Here is a 17,042-nt window from a genome sequence, read left to right on the forward strand (position 1 = left end):
GATCGGATCAGTTTTTCTCTTTTTCAAATCCCTGTAGATCTTTTGTGTCCACTTAATGGGTATGGCATGAAAATTTATGAGCAATAGGTTCTGAAACTAGGCACACAAAGCAATTAGGTTGTAACTAGGGAGTCAGGTGGGAAGCTGTAGCCTAGATCGGTGGAGTAGGATACGCAGGTGGATAGACATTGCAGTGCATGTCGTGGAGTAGTTGTGGGAATGGCATTTAAATGTTCTCGCTCTTTTTAACTCGATAGCTAATTTTAATGAGGATTTTGTTGTATCGATTGTAGATCCAATTGGAGACCGAGGAAAGTGTGGGTTTAAAGTCATTCAGAAATCACAAGTTGCAAGGCATGTTGCATCTGAATCATAATAGCCTTAGTAGGCAATGCAATGCAATTGCAATGTTTCTAGATGTGTCAGCATCTTGACAAGAGTGGATGGGGTGGATGTCAAAGTAAAGTGTGATTTTATACAGTGGATGATGGAGAAGCATGATTATGTTATGCCAGAGACATGCAACATTGTGTAACATTTTGGAGAAGCATCACCTTGAATAAATCCAGAATCCTTTATGATGGATTGATAGCAACAAAAAGGGATTTTACATATTCATTGGAACATCCAGCTGTTTTGGTAGAAGAACATCACTAGAACATGGCCCAACTATGACACAAACAAAATAATGATCTTGAAGCTTCATGAGTTGCAGTGAAACATGTTGAAAACATGCAAGAAATATGGAAGGTTGGTCTAGTTCAGGAATTCTTGCCATCTCAACATCCTTTTGGAGCAACTAGTTGATGTGTGAGGTTATTATTCAATGATGACATGATGGCTTCTTGAGATGATTGCATGTTCAAAGGCCAAACATGCACCTCAAGTTCAATTCACATGGATGACTTGTCATTTTCTGGAACAGTCAAAAGATGCTGCATGATGAGGCTTCATCTCGAACTCATGAGGATTCAATGGTTGAAACAATGAAATTTGATGACTGGTAGAGGATTTTAAGACAAGTGTTGCAACAGCAGTGGTGGATTTGACCAATGGCTGAAAAGGGGCACAGTTTTTTTTTTTTAAAAAGATCTTGCTTTTCTAGTTAAGTTGCTGTATTTCGAGGAGCAGTTTAGGATTCATCGGGTGATAAGAAGATGACTCTTTTTCATTTTCTTAGTGGATCAAGTATATAACTTTAGTTTTTCTTTAAATTGACGTAACTAGTTCTAGGAAATCCTTTTTGAATTTTGTTATTTATTTTACCAGTTCTAGGAAACCTTATTTAGTTGAAATTGCCAGTTTTATGCCCTTTAGATTTTTATGTAGTAGTGATGATTGATGAAGCTTTAGTTTTCATGCAGAAAAAGGAGAGGATTGGTTTAATAAGATCAGTTATAGTTTAGGATATGAAGTTCATGCAAAGTTCTTTGAGGTGCTAATTGGTGTTGCTTTGGCTGAAAGAAATAGAGCTTGTTGGTGGTGGAGAAAGGCTAATGTTAATTTGCTATGCACTATGCTTTTTGATGTTACCGTGAATTAGGGGTGCAAACGAGTCGAGCTACTTACGAGCTACTCGAGCTTGACTCGACTCAGTTATTATCGAGCTTGAGTAGCTCGAATAGTTTTTCGAATCAAGCTCGAGCAGCAAGATACTCGGCTTGAAAACTCACGAGTTTACTCTAATTTATATATATTTTTAATAATATTATTTTTATTTATAATATATATTAATATGTATTTTATTAGTAGACTAAGGCTCGTTTTCGAGCTCGAACTCGAGCTTGAGTATGGCTTAGTTGATATTCAAGGCGAGTCAAGTTCGATTTCGAGTTTTGTCTATTTTTCATCGAGTCGAGCTCGAGCTTGGGATATTAAGGCTTTGTCGATCTTAAGCTGAGTTTCGAATCCGAGTATTTGGAGTCGAGTCGAGCTCAAGCTTCTAGTTACTCGACTCAGCTCGGTTCGACTCGATTGCTCCCTTACCGTGGATATCTTGATGAACTTTTGCCTTGACCTGATTTAGATAATTAGTGTTGGTGTCCCTTCTCTCCATATGCAGATTGTGAATTTAGAGCTTCAACATGGTTTATCATGAAGATTATGTCCATCCATCCATCCATACAACCTGACTATATTAGATTGTTAGTGTTGGAGGCCCGTCTCTCCATATGCAGATTGTGAATTGAGAGCTTCAACACAGTTTATCTTACATACATACATACATACATTCATACATATAACCATTTGTGGATGAATATTCCATGATACATGCTTGCATATGCCATCCTATGGCAAATCCCTTACGCTGTGTATACATATATGGAGCAACCTGTCACTTGGATAACTTTGAGAATCCCCTTAAAATTTGTGCTTACTCACTATATTTTCCGATATCTCTTTTTTTGTTACAAAAAATCCTTATTGATGGTTATACTGATGAAATGTGGTAATTATGGATTAAACTCTATTGTGCTTTTATTGATGGTTTTTTGGTGGATGAATGTTTCATATCTTGATGATTTCTTGTAAGTAATTAGTATCCTGTTATATGTTCTGGTGTGTTTGTTTAGATACAAGGTAATGGAATGGTTGAAATTGTAGTTGTCTGGTTTCAGCCACATCAATGACAGACTTCATACTAATTTTAAATTTAGGGTCCATTTTGAAATTTCATTGTTTCTTTCTTGGCAGTCTATGTCCCAAAGTCTACACAATTTGGTCCCAGGATCCATTTTGAAATTTTATTGTTTCTTTCTTGGCAGTGGATGTCCAAAAGCTTAACAATTAGTCAAGATTTTATCAATTTTTGTGATTATTTTGTCTGTTCTTCCTGGCTAATGCCAGTTCATTCAGATAAAAAGGGTGGATGTTAATGTTAGGTTGATAACCAGTCAAAAAGAGCATATCCTTTTTTCTTTTTTTCTTTTTTTCTTTTTTTTTGTGAAAGGTAACCAGTCAAGAAAAAGAGCATATCAAACCATGAAAAAGGTTTCTGATTTGATATTTGTGAATGCTAGGACATTTACAATATTATATCAGAAGTAATCCTAAATAGGAGTTCTTTTGTCATAAGGGGATCCATAAAGCCAACCAAGAATAAGAATAGTTAGGGAATCTTATGCTTATTTATCCTAGCTAATGTCAGTTTCTCTACTTCATCAGGTATATAATCTCTTATCTCTACGGCAATTCTCTGTCACCCTTGATTACATCAAGTTTTGTTGAAATTTGATGGTTAGCAGCTATAATCTGTCTCATAGAAATTTTATGCATCAGTGTTTGGTCACGATTGCATGTATTTAGAAAGCTGACTGTTTTGGATATATTTAGGGAAAAGTTTGATCCGTCCCCACTTCTTGCATTTCTCCATTGGATTGTTTGACGCATCGTTGTTAACATTCTTGTCTTGATCTCTTGCAACATATTCTGCCACCATGTCTGACGTCGCCCTTCTTAAAATGTGAAATAGCCTAGTTCTGTCTGGTGTTGCTGACTATCACAAAAAGTGGTGCGACAACACATTGTTGAATGAAATGCCGGGATGTTCTCGTGTCATTCGATTTAATTAAATTTCTTGATTATGTTATAAATGAAATCAGATAATTATTACTCCTGAGAAAGTAAAGAAGGGACCAACGAGATCTAGGAGATGTTTTCCTTTTTCAATTATATTGTGGCAGCCATAAGCGTTCATGGGATTGGAGATAGGGAAAATGTTCCTTCTTTTGGATTTATGTAGTCCCTCTTTTTGGTCCACCAAGCCATAGAAATGTTTTTTTGGTTTCTGAAAAATTTGAAATTTCTTTAAACTCGCTGTCATTCATTGCAGCTTTTCTTGTTCGGCCCGAAGGCATACAGTGAGCCGTACATAATGAGGTCTACAATTTTTTTTTGTGCAAATTACAGATCAATCATATTTTCAAAATCTTTGGTTTCTCTAAACGCATCCAATTAAATATTGACCAGGTTATGTTCGCTGTTCTTTGAAGAACCTACATTCTGGAAAAATTTATTTTGGTGCAACCATTATATTCTCCGGGCTGTTAGAATCGTGTCACGCCATAGAGCAACCGGGAGAACCATGTATAAAGAAATCGGATTAAATGTTTTCTTTCAGTTATTCAGTTGTCCCATTGTCCCATGCAATTCTCAATTTTCGCGAAAGAGTTGTAGACAAAGGGAGTGTGGTAGATGACTTGCACCAACCGTTGATTATAGCCTGTGTTAGTGTTTATTATTATTTTCAACAAGTCATACAATTGCGAAAATATAAAGTTTTCAAGAAGCAGCAAAGGCGAAGATTGACACCGCTATACTCTTCTTTTATTCCCATGGATGTTCCCTTGGCGTATCCATAGTGAACATTTTTCAAGCATCGCCTGATTGGAAGCATACATAAGCATTGTTGAAGATCCAGGCCTCATTTATAAACAAGATCTGTTACCCATGATTGGATAAAAATTCCAGTTATAGATTAACATTATATTAAATCTGATGATGGTTTCTTAAAAACCAAGTCCAACAATGAAAAAATTGTCAAGAAGCGAATGCTGCCTTCCATTTAGTAAATTATTTTTACCTGCTGTGTGTCATTTATGTGTGTTGATTTAATCACAGATTTGGGACTAGGATTAAATATATAGGTCTGATCTGTTCTTATGATGTACAATTAGTTTTTTAAATAAAATTTAATTTGGAAAACATATCTTTTCTATTTATCACCTTTGTAAGGGATTTTCAAATGTATCCTTTTCTACTAACTTCATTAAGTTAGCGCTTGTGACGACTTCACTAGGCTTTGGAGAATGGCATTTCAGAGTCAAGGTCATGCTTCTAGTGAATACAGTGGTCCAACCAGTGGTGAGTATGGTCAGAATCAATCCTCATCAAGCAGTGGAGACACGTTAAATGGAGACAACTGAACTGAAGAAAGACAGCCAAGGCTTAAGTAGTGGACCATAGGACTTCATCAAGGAATTATTGTGATGTCCTTTCTTTTTTCAATGTTTTTTCTTGGGATTGCGGAGGCAGTTCTGAGTTGTCTAGGCGCTGAAAGAGAAGTGGGACTTGGGTTGCGTATGATTCACGCTGCATGTAGATGTTTTCAATTCTCGATGCTTATGGGGCTCTGATTCTGGATCCCCATTTTTATAATGATTTTGTCCAGGAGGGACGTGTATTGATATATGCATTATTCATGAAAAGGATATTTAATGTCGCCAAATGCCTTGAGTGGATTTCACATTCGTGTGAACAAAATCTTATCTAAGATGATGAAATTGAACCTAGACATGCTGGATCTAGGACGAGTATTTCAAAGCTCAATTATGTGCCTTTTCTTTTTATTTTTTAATTGGATAATAATCGTTTAGCGGGCAGAAGCGGTTCCTTGCCTTGTTCATTCCCAAATATGGGCAAATCATTGCAATATTCAAAGATAAATGCATTTGGGAGCTAGTCTATGACCAGTGACTTGTATGATCTTCTTTCTATTCAATAACGATACTTGTTGGAACTGAAACTGATAAGATGTCAACTGAAAATTTTACGTAAGCCAGAAGTACTAGAATGTTTTTATTCAGATTTACATTGTAAGGATGATCTTCTGAAATAAGGAAAGAAAATGAGAAAAAACATGTACTACCCAGGCTCACACCTGTATAATTTTTGATATTAAATGATGCTAAATGCAAGAGAAAGATGTCATCCCATAACCCAACCGATTTCTTAGAATCTTCAACCAATATGTCAAAGGCCATATCGTGTTGCACGTTTCGAGCCGCCCTCATTAATTTCTTTCTACAAATTTATCTCGCTAAACAATCATTACCATCATGATCAAATAGATCAAGAAAAGAGTAAAAGTGGAGATAGATAACCACAGAATTAAGAAGGCCAGACAAACAGAGAACATAGAACTTGAGGCCACTTTGTCTCTGGGTTCTACTCTACAGCTACTCCCACCTGGTTTGACCAAACTTCCGTTTTCTCAGGAAATGCCGTTTCTCCTTTTTCTGAGACAACAAAGAGGAAGTGAGACACTTCCCCCGTTTTATTGAGATGAAGTATTGGGTACATGTACCGAATAATGTTGTAGTGGTGCAGGTAGAGTTCAGTACTCTTAACAGAGAGCCCTGATCTTTCATCATTTTTCACCACCTCCAACACCTTCCCTTCCTCCTCTTGACCATTTTATGCTTTATAATTACCCATCGTGAGAAGTTATGCAGCCCACATTAGTGTCTCGGTTTTAACAGTTTTCATGGTCCCATCCCATCAATACTCATGACCATCTCCTTAAGATGGGGTGAATAAGTCACTCTCTAAAATTGCATGGGTTACACCGAGGACTGACCTCATGTCCATGCTTTACGCAAAACTGAGAAACGAGCTTGTTTTAATAAAATCTTCTCTGCCAGTGACAAAGATCCAATTATGAAATAGAAAAGCTACATGCTTGGTTAGTTCTCTAGCTGCTTGACTACTTCTCTGCCGTGGGTCTCTCTTATCCAATGCCAAATAACAGACAAGCTTTCGCACCATGTCTCAGACAAAGGCAATATTTTGATACCTACAAGTAGCTTTAAGTGAATTTTACTTTCAAAGACCCTTTTCCAGGGCTTGAATTGATTTAAGTTTACAAAGGTCTTATAAATCAAAGTGCATCTAGAAACTCTTTTGTAATATTTTGCCCAATGATTGAAAGATAAATTATCATAAATGCAAGTCGTTTTCAAAGAGAAATTATCTTGAGCACGGTATGCTTGACCATGGCGCATGCCACTCTCACCGAGACATGCAATTGTGTATTTTATTCATTTCACACTCGTCTCAATGATTAGTCCACAATAATATATTACAGTGATTGGTGGTGCAACGAAGATAATAGTTGACGAAGACATAATTAATATTATTTTAATATAATAAAAAATCATAATTATAGTTCTTATTTACAAACAAATAAGTTTGAGATTTATTTTATCAAAAAATATAAATTTTTTTTTTTACCGCAGCTTCGTACCATTGAACCGGATGCTGAAATTATAATTGCAAACACGGCAGCTAGAATCACATGCAACCTTAATTACATATATTTTGCAACTCAGATATCCAAAAACTACCGGGTAGCTCAGCACGTGGGACTCTGATAAGGCCCAAAGACCTAGCTTTGCCCACGACTTATCGATGCCGTGTTCAAAGTAGCCGGCCGCCGGCTAAGCCTTATAGGCCACAGCCGTACCCTACGCGGTAATTTTGACGAACGACGGTGGTAGTTTAGAAGATCGAACTATAAAACCTTCCGCTCAGGCAGTTTTCTTTTTTTTTTTTTTTTTGTTTCCATCTAATGTATTCTTTTGATTCCAATTTTCCATCTAACATATAGGACGCCGCGATCTCGCGAATTCGTTTCGGGCATCATTCCAAGTCTTTTTATCGTGTGGTGGGAGTTGATCTAGATCGCCAAGGGCTCCAAGGCCGGATCCGTCCTCGGCGACTTCGAAACCCTAATCTCCATGGCATCCCGCAGGAGAATGCTTCTCAAAGTCATCATCCTCGGCGATAGCGGGTTAGTGTTCAATTCTTTTTGCCTATTCGATTATATATTAGATGCTAAATCGTGAACTCTATGGCTTCTTTTGTTTTTCCGCTAAAAATGGTTTCTCGATTCATGAGTCTGGTTTCTCGCAATCGTCGATAGGGTTGGGAAGACGTCACTGATGAATCAGTATCCTTGAACCGCTATGAAGTTTGTCGCCTTAATTATTTTGAAAATTCTTTTATTGGGTTTATCTACGAAGGCTATGTTTAGTTTTGGATATGTCGGGTCTGACCTTGAACGATGGAAATTAGATATGTGAACAAAAAGTTTAGTAACCAGTATAAAGCGACAATTGGAGCTGATTTCTTGACCAAAGAAGTCCAGTTTGAGGATAGGCTGTTCACATTACAGGTAACTCTTGATCTCGGAAGACTTAATTTTTTTTTTTTTTTTCAGGTTACAATATTTATTCACTTCAAATATGGTCGTGGTGTTAGCTTAAGGTTGGTTCATGATATTTAATCCAGAACATATGTTGCATCTCCGGCTTTCTAAATTTTGTTCTAGCGTAAATCACTTTTAGATGTGTGGAAGAGTTATGCTCATAAATTAGGGGGATGAATTATAGTGTTGCTTTAGATGTTGCTCTATTGATGCGATCAAGATATTGGATATTTCTGTACAAAAAGCAATCCACATATCCTGGAACAATTTTAGTGCTGCTGATTCAGTTTTGGAGAATCATAAATTATCACCTGAGTATACAGTTTAGATGCTTTATGAGTCTGTTTTGATTCTTGTGCTTTTGATTGGATTCGTAGCTCATTACATTGGGTGACATCAGCAAGCAACACTTGCTGTGTGATCACAGCTTAAGAAAGAGTATATCATTCATTAGGCTTATAGAATGCACACATTGTGTAGCGTCTAAGTTGCCACAGAAGTCAGATTAGGACTTTATTGGTGGTCAAAATGTTTTGCCTGTTGGCTTCTGAAGTTATTATGTATCCATTTGAACCCACATTCTGTGCCTTTACTAATTTATTTGTCAAGAATGTATGATGTGAATCTCCTTTGAAAATCAATATTTTTTGGTGGATGTGTTTATGATACTTCTTATTTCTGGTATGAATGGGCCTTGTTGATGAAAACATCCAAGTTTAGAAAGATTCTGGTATATGTTTGAATCAAAAAGTTCTTAGTTGCTATTATTGTGGTTTAGTGTGAAACCAAAATCCCGTTTACCATAATTATCTAGTCCTGGCAATTGTTGGAGAAGAATTTTAGGCTTAGTCACCAACCTGAGTATTATGGCCTGAGGCAGTTGGTTCCTACTTGGTCTTCTTGACAGCTACGTACCTGCCTCGGGAATTATGCAGGCAGGGCAATTCATTAAGGAATTGAATGATGTGCCCCACAGGAAAGGAAAACATTGGTGCAAGAACAGAATGAAGTAACAGGATACTGTAATTTTGTCATCTTGTGGTCCTTTAGGATTCTTAATGTTCTAAGATGTTGATTGCTATTTCAGGTGATCCTAGATGGATGTAGGAAATGAAGTTGCTTGGACATTTACCCTAAGCAGAGAATGCTATGGAGATTTATTTAGATATGAATTTTAATTTTACACCCCCAGCATTTCTGTCTATGGTTTTCTTATAAGTCAGTCTTCTTTTTCTTTGTTGATTTCTGCTTTTAAATAAGGCCAAGGATTTGCATTGAAGGGTTGTTGAGGTGATCTTATTGGAGCTTCTTTAAACCTGACATTCACATTTGAATATGATGTTGTTATATCCAATATCTCATTATAAATAAGAAAACTTTTTATATCTGGTTGGTATGTCTGAAACACTAGTGATTCATTTATGAGGGGCAGAGAACGATAAATGGAAGAGGATAAAAATGAGAAGAGGAAGAAGTGGAGAACATGGGGAATGAAAGGTGCTACAGTTAGATCATAATTTTTGAAGCAGTAATGGACAAAGCTTGTTTCTAGATGCATGACTGGTGTGTTATGGAGAGTTACTTTATATACATGTGCATGTGCTCGCACACTTGAATATATCTTTGTATGCATATATTTGTATATGCATGTAAGTATCTAAAATGTGGTTGAATAAATTATTAAGTTTTGAATGAGTTCAATTTTTGCAGCATCTGATCTTTAGTTAGAAATTTTTACCATAGATCAAATTCATGAATTTATGGTTTATGACTTCCTAGATTTATTTTACGAACAAACAAATAATAAGAAAAAGAAGCAGGCAAGAATTAAAGAGATCTTGATTTCTTTATAAAACGTCGGAACATCAAGGGACTCTTAGTAAAGAATGAATTCTTTTTCAGAATTTCTGTGTAAGAAAGTTGAAAAACTTGTATCAATTTGACTGTCATGACTAAAAGAGTTTGGAAAAATAATAGAGGAGAAAACCAAAGATGCTTCGTTTTCCTAATTTTGAAATATGATTTCTTTATCTCAATAAATGTGAGTGGAACTATTTGTTGAAAATTCACTCTCTCAGGCTTCTTTTCATGATTGAGCATACCGCCACAGCCAAAATACATCTTCACATAATGTTCATCTAACATATAAAAATTGGATTCTTACATTTTACTTGATAATCCATTTCATCGTGGTTATTCATTTTCTTTGCCTTAATCATCCTTACAAACCATATAACTGTCACTTGTAATTTGTCTGTCTTTCAAGTTTCCCACCACTTTGGAGGTGTAGTTTGAGTATCTCTAGAGTTTCCATGAATGGGTGGCAAGTTTTTTGTGGGTAAGCAAAGGATAAGATATAAATATTGCTTTATTGGTAGGCATTGTGTCCATCCATGGAGGCTTTTTGCTAGAAGATTGAAGGAAAACTGTTCGGCATGTCTATCGGGAGGCGAACAGTATGACAGATTGGGTTATATTATACATTGCCGAGCACATTAGAGATTGGACCTAATGACAGGATGAGGCTTGCCTGTAGGCCTTGCGGGATCTTTTGTTTTTTGACTATATGGGGTGTACTCACATTAGAGTGGTGTGATCGCCTGCATGTGCCAAAAAAAAAAAAAAAGGACAACTGGATGGTTCTCAAATGGTTAGAGCAGTTATAGAGCTTCTATTAGTAGAATAATTATTAGATGGTGGTCATTAGATGCAAGTATTATATGGGGAGGATAATATTTGCAATTAATTCAAATTTTGGATGATTTTGAATATATGGAAGGATACGATGAGGAATAGAAGAATCCTTGCTTTGAGTTTGTATTTCAAGGTGGGTACTAGATACCCTATTTTAACCAGACTGGTGAAAAGGCATGCATCTTTTGCCTTTATTTTCCACCATTTGTCATTTGATTCTTCCAATCCTGAAGGTGTGACTAAGGTGTGAAGGGTGTTTAAGAGTTGTAGTGCCCCATTTTAAGAACCTTCCTTTTTTAGGTGCTAAAAGAGGTTGATCAACTAGTGCACAAGCTTTCTTTTGTCAGGATATGTATAAGACAATGGTTCTGTTAAATTTTGGAAATCAGAAAGCTAGAATATCTCTCTGAGACTAATGGGTTATGTTTAGGGGCTTAAATGTAAAAGAAAAAAAGGTACAAAATTTTTAAGTTCCAGAAAAGATGGAAATCTTTAGCCAAGTGCAATTTTTGAAGTCTATCAACAATTAATCTTGCCAAATAGAATAAATGTGGACAAAAAGAAGCATTCCCTTTGTTCAGTGACATACTTTTCTTTGTCAGCATTAGTTAGGTTTGCAACCAACCCGACCTGATCAGAGTCAAAGCGAGTAATAGGCTGCTTGGGCACAGGCTCCTTTTATGGAAGACTTGTACTTCAAGCTTGGCTCTGGCTCGAGCTCGAGCTCGAGCCTGAAGGCTCAGATCGAATAAGGCTTGAGCCGAGCTTCTTAATGAGCTGAGCTGAGTGGAGCCTTCATACATTTTAGAGACCTTTGATGGTTAGGTTCAGCTTGTTTATGAGCTGAGTTATGAACTGTGTTTGAGCTTGGCTGTTTTCTGACTGAGCCAAGCCCTAGGCAAGCTGCAAACTAGCCGATCTCGGTCTGCTCATAAGTAGCTGGAATTGTTTGCAGTCCTAACATTGGTGGACAATACTGACAAGGAAAATGGGAGGATCTTTTAAAGGTATTACGTAGAGGGAAATCATCTTTTAATATTTTTCTCCTTTCACCATATTGCTTCTAGAAAAGCCAATGGGGTTTTTATGATCTTGTGGCTGTTTCTTTTGGTTTAAAGTTTGTAACCTTCTTGTCTTGCTTTTTTGTGTTTCCCTACTCTGGATGTTCATTTCTTTTTTGTACTATTCTCACGCTAATGAAATTTTTCTTATTTTTGTTCCAATATATTAATTCCTTCTATTTTTTTTTCAGAACATTTTTCTTTATAAGTGGTTAGCCACTTAGCCTGGTTATGCATGTAACTACTTTATGTATTGGGAAGTAAATCTGTCAAAGAAAAAAAAACAAAACATTTTAAAGAAAAACCTATATTAAAAGACTAGAGAGTTATATGTAATAGGGTATTAAGGTCATAGTCGCATCAGACTCAGTTTTATCATTGCATACTCCCCTTTAGAGTCAGGTGCTGTGTTGCTTGGGTTACCTGAAGTGGTAGTTATCTGTGGAGAGATGGTTTTGAATGACAAACAATAAATGGTCACTGAAGAAATGAGGTTGTTGCTTGCTTTACTTTTTGTCCGTCAAAAGAATGGAATACATCTCTAATATTTTTCCTGGGTTGGTGTTCTTGAGTGGCTTGTCTTTGGCCCGGTTTTCAGCTTAAATTGGTTTCCTCGATTACTAAATATGCTAATCACATACTGGGACTTTAATTCACAAAAAAAGTGCCAAACATTAGGAGTCCTATCTCGCTTTTGTTGAGTTCGTTATAACTTGAATTATAGATACCTAGTACATTTTGTAAGTAATATAAGAAAAAAAATATAATGGCTGAAGCTGGGAGAGACCTAAGTGGTTCTAACCACATTCTCTTCATTCTCAAAGTCCCCATAGCGGTGCCATCATATAGTCCTTTTCTCTTAGAGAGTCCAGCCTTCACCTTTACCTCTTTCTCCTGGCAATCATCTATTCAACCTCAATCTCCTTCAAACTTTGCCTCTTTCACCATGAAAATCTACTGTGCAATCCAGCCTCGATTACATGTCCTCAGCTTTGCCTTGGTCCTCTCTATCTTCATGATTTGTGCCTTTGGTGTTGATTATCTTCTAGTTTGAGGGCTGACCCAGTGGGATAGCTGCTCCACCTCATGACTTGCAAAGATTCTCTTATCTGATCATCGACATCAGTGGCCTCCTTTTGCCTGATCTCATAGGCCTTGAATGTTCTTACATTAGGTTGGGGTTTTCTAGTTGCAATATCAGGGAGTTAGGTAGGAGATAGATAACTTGCAGGAGAAACCCTAGACAAGTCGAAGCTAAGCTAGCCAAGCTCGAGCTGGGAATAAAGCGAGTGAAGTTTAACCTGGTTCTTCTCAGCTCATATGGAAATCCGAGCGAGCTTCAGCTGGCTTCAGCTTACTTGCATTCAGCTCATTTAAACCTCTGTTCTACACATTGGTTTCCAAAATCACGTGGTGTTGCTTCGACAAATCAGTTAGTGGATCCAGCTGCTTTAAATGATTCTTGAAGAAAGTATTGCTCGGCTAGCAATTCAGTATTCTGGTGGTGATTGAAAGAATGCATGTACATTATTAGTGGATTTTGCTTTTATCGATCCACTCTTGTCCATATTCCAATTAAGACATGCACTTCTTTTCTTATCATTGAGCTATCTATGTCATGCTATCAAATTATTTTTCCATATTTGTTTTCTTGGTATTTTGTTTTGCGTTCAGTGGTTTGAGAAAATGCAGTGTCTTCCTATTGATTTTTGATGACTGTATACGCTGATATATCTATTGCCAGATTTGGGACACAGCAGGCCAGGAAAGGTTTCAAAGTCTTGGTGTGGCATTCTACCGTGGTGCAGATTGCTGTGTTCTTGTGTATGATGTCAATGTTATGAAATCATTTGATAACCTGAACAATTGGCGAGAAGAATTTCTTATGCAGGTGACAAATCCTTTCCAGTTCTGAACCAAGCTTTTGCACAAGTCAAGAACTTGCAACTGAAGTTCCAGTTTTTTGGTTTAATTTTAGGCTAGCCCATCCGACCCTGAAAACTTCCCATTTGTAGTTCTGGGAAATAAGATAGATGTGGATGGCGGCAACAGCAGAGTGGTAATATGATCAGTCTTTTCTTTATTTATTCAAGATTAATGGGAACTTGAGAAGTACATTTTTCTGTTGCTTTTTTCTCTTTCTGCAGGTGACATATTTGTCTGGCATTTTTTGGATTTTTGTGGTTTAGGTCTCGGAGAAGAAGGCTAGAGCATGGTGTGCTTCAAAAGGGAACATTCCCTACTTTGAAACATCTGCTAAAGAAGGATTCAATGTGGAAGCTGCTTTTCAGTGTATAGCCAAGAACGCCCTCAAGAATGAACCAGAAGAAGAAATGTAAGCTTTACTGCTAACAAATAAATTTCTATATGATAATTTCTTTGAACATTGAGATAGTTTTATTTTAACAGGAAAAAAAATCAATGAAATGTATGGAGGAGGTTGATAGTCAACCATATTTATAGTTATTGGCATAAAGGGAAAAGGGTGCTTTGGTGTTTGGTAGTGTTACTTTGGGGGTCTTATGATGCCCCTCCTTTTTTTGAAGCCTAGCATGCTTGGACCTCTAACCAAGTCCTTGGAATTGCTTCCTTGTGTGCGCTAGTCATTTAGTTGGGGTGGGACCCTGCAATGCTGCTCATATATGGAAGTTTTTATCAATTTAATAGGTGATTTATGGTTATCCAAGTTTTGCAGGCATTACTAGTTTCTGACCTTTCTGATCTTTATTTTCTCCCACCATTCTAGCAACTGCTGGTATCCAGTTAGAGAGGCAATGCATCGGCATGCTTTCCTTGTAGTTGTCCTTTTTATAACATTTGAGGACATTCAAGATGCTACCGTTTATTGCTTTACACCATACAAACCAAAATACGGACTTAACATTAAATATTTATAGACACATACATGTATGCATGTGTATATGTATGTATGTATGTATGTATGTATGTATGTATGTATGTATACATATTATGTATGTATATATGTGGGTGTTTGTCTGCATTGAAGTAATTATAATTATATATATATATATATGTATGTATGTATGTATGTTTTTTCGGTGCAGAAGTAATCATATATATTGTAATAGTTAATAGAACAAGAAAACTATATGTACGCTAATATGGCTATGGCCAATGATAGAGCAATCTACCTCTGCTTTTGGTTTGCTGAGATATTTCTTCAGCTGGACGCCTATTTGCCTTTTCTTATCAAATCTCCTTTCATTGCTTTTGTATTGTCCCTTTCCGGCTTTTTGTTTAAAGATCAAACTGACACTGTCTTTCTATCGATGAAGATACCTTCCGGACACTATTGATATGGCTGGTGGCAGTCGGCAGCCAAGATCATCAGGTTGTGAATGCTAGATGAAGACAGACAGCTCTAGTTTTCTCCCCCATTTGTTATGCAGTTGCAATAAATTCTGGGAAGGTTATTTACTGCACTCCGTATTTTATTTCATGTTCCAAAGACAAGAAATTTGGTGCTAGCTGTTCGGTGGAGGATTTTCCTTTTTTTTTTTTTTTTTTTTTGCGTGTGTTGCATTCCGACTGTGTAAAAGATGTACCTGTCCTTGGGTATAATGGCTAGAAACTTTGTGCCGTATCTTGTTTTCACTGTATAGTTGGTCTGGATATTTTGGGAATTGGAAGACGACTCTTTTCATGTGGATGATGTCGTAGTGTTACCGTGATAGACAATAATTTGAATCATCCCATGCATGTACAGGAGCTTTTTGTGTAAGCTGTCCCTGGGCATTCTAATGTGAGGATGTGCAGAGGATGATGAGGTTAGAATTTGATTTACCCCCTCGCCATCCAGTGGATGGGGCAGCAGCACGGCTGCTGTCATGCCGGCGGCGGATGGTTGCAGTGGCACTGACAGCTTGATGGCTGTGGCCCCCATCGCCCGTGGCGGCTATCACCGCTGCCTGTAGCACCGGTGGCCACCACGGGCAGGCGTCTTTGTGCAGCCACCGCCGTCTGTGGCGTCTTTGTGCAGCCACGGAGACCGCGGCTTCGGCTGCTTCAGTGGGAGTCGGAGGTGGATGGAGGCAGCGATGGATTGAGGCTGCTTGCCGGCGGTGGTTTGCTGCGAGGAGTGGTGGGCAGCTGTTGCTTCCCGGCGGCCGCTGGGGTGGGATCCAGGATTGGGGTTGTTTTTATTGTTGTGTTGGAGAGCAGCCAACATTTCAAAAAGGCAAGCATGGATCAGCGAGGTCTGCCTATTGGTAGGCGTTAATCATTGTTGCCCTTTTCCTTGGACAGGCTTGGCTTGGTTGAGGAATCAGGAGGAGCGAGGTCTGCCAATTGGTCCGCGTTAATCATTGTTGCCCTTTTCCTTGGGTAGGCTTGGCTTGGTTGAGGAATGAGGAGGAATAAAAGGTTTTTAGCTCGGTTATTCCATTTTTTTGTGCTAAAAACTCATTTGAGCATATAGATCGACTTACTTTTTGTAGAAATAAGATATTTCAGAAAAAAATAATCCATTATAAATGTTTTATTTTTTTTGTTGCGGCTAGACCTACTCAGCTGGCAGATTGGTCAGATTTGGGCGTGGTTCACTTTAACATTTTTTTTTTTTTTGATGTTTTCAAATTCGAATTCGGCCCGATCCGGTGTTTGGGCTGACTTTCAAGGATTGAGTTTGCTACTTATCGGACTTCAAACTTTTGGATCGGATCACGAGGGGGTGATGGGAGGAGGAGGAGAGGGTGGGATGGGGGAGGTCGGGGTGATGGGAGGAGTGGAGGGGAAGGTGGGAAGGGAGATTGCTGGGGCCATGGGAGGAGGAGGTATGTGACGGCCAGACTAGTGGAGGCCAGGAGGAAAAGGAGGTGGAGAGGAGGAGAGGTGAGAAGGGGGTGGTCAGGACGGTGGGAGGAGAAGAAGAGGGGGTGGGGAAGAGATGGGGAGGATGGGATGAGGAGATTATATATATATATATATATAATATATATTTTATATTAATATCGGCTTCAGGTCCGATGAATATAAATCCGAGCTTGATCCGACCCTTGGGGCTTAAAAATTAGGCCCAGATATATCTGAAACTGTTTGGACTCAACTGCTAAATTATTGAGTAGGTCTACTTGCAATCTCGGTAATTCTATTAATTGAAAATAAATTAAATTTTATAAAGTACTGGAATAACTTTATTTTCTCTTTCAAAATACTGTATTTAATTTAACTATTTCAGATTTCTATTTCACTTTAAGTGCAACCTGAATATGTTGGAGACTACAACAAGAAGTTCTAGAACCTCCTCTCAAGTGGAGGGATGACCGAAGGTCCAGTGCCCA

The 17,042-nt window shown here is 37.8% G+C and overlaps 1 protein-coding gene across 2 annotated transcripts; it reads left to right on the plus strand.

Annotated features, from left to right (window-relative positions):
• The first annotated feature begins 7,196 nt into the window (after positions 1 to 7,196).
• LOC105047502 (ras-related protein Rab7) lies at positions 7,197 to 15,412 on the plus strand. 2 transcript variants are annotated; one of them, XM_073259024.1, is made up of 8 exons: positions 7,197 to 7,311; positions 7,388 to 7,570; positions 7,703 to 7,729; positions 7,855 to 7,954; positions 13,487 to 13,633; positions 13,721 to 13,801; positions 13,932 to 14,077; positions 15,039 to 15,412. In XM_073259024.1, the coding sequence occupies exons 2-8, from the start codon at positions 7,518 to 7,520 to the stop codon at positions 15,106 to 15,108; spliced, it is 624 nt and encodes a 207-aa protein (XP_073115125.1). In that variant the 5' UTR covers positions 7,197 to 7,311; positions 7,388 to 7,517; the 3' UTR covers positions 15,109 to 15,412. The 2 variants fall into 2 exon arrangements, with proteins under 2 accessions (XP_073115125.1, XP_010924746.1); XM_010926444.4 differs by lacking the exons at positions 7,197 to 7,311; positions 7,703 to 7,729 and having other exon boundaries at positions 7,332 to 7,570.
• The last annotated feature ends 1,630 nt before the right edge of the window (positions 15,413 to 17,042 follow it).

The sequence above is a fragment of the Elaeis guineensis genome, chromosome 6 (genome assembly GCF_000442705.2).
Source record: "Elaeis guineensis isolate ETL-2024a chromosome 6, EG11, whole genome shotgun sequence".
Classification (NCBI taxonomy): domain Eukaryota; kingdom Viridiplantae; phylum Streptophyta; class Magnoliopsida; order Arecales; family Arecaceae; genus Elaeis; species Elaeis guineensis.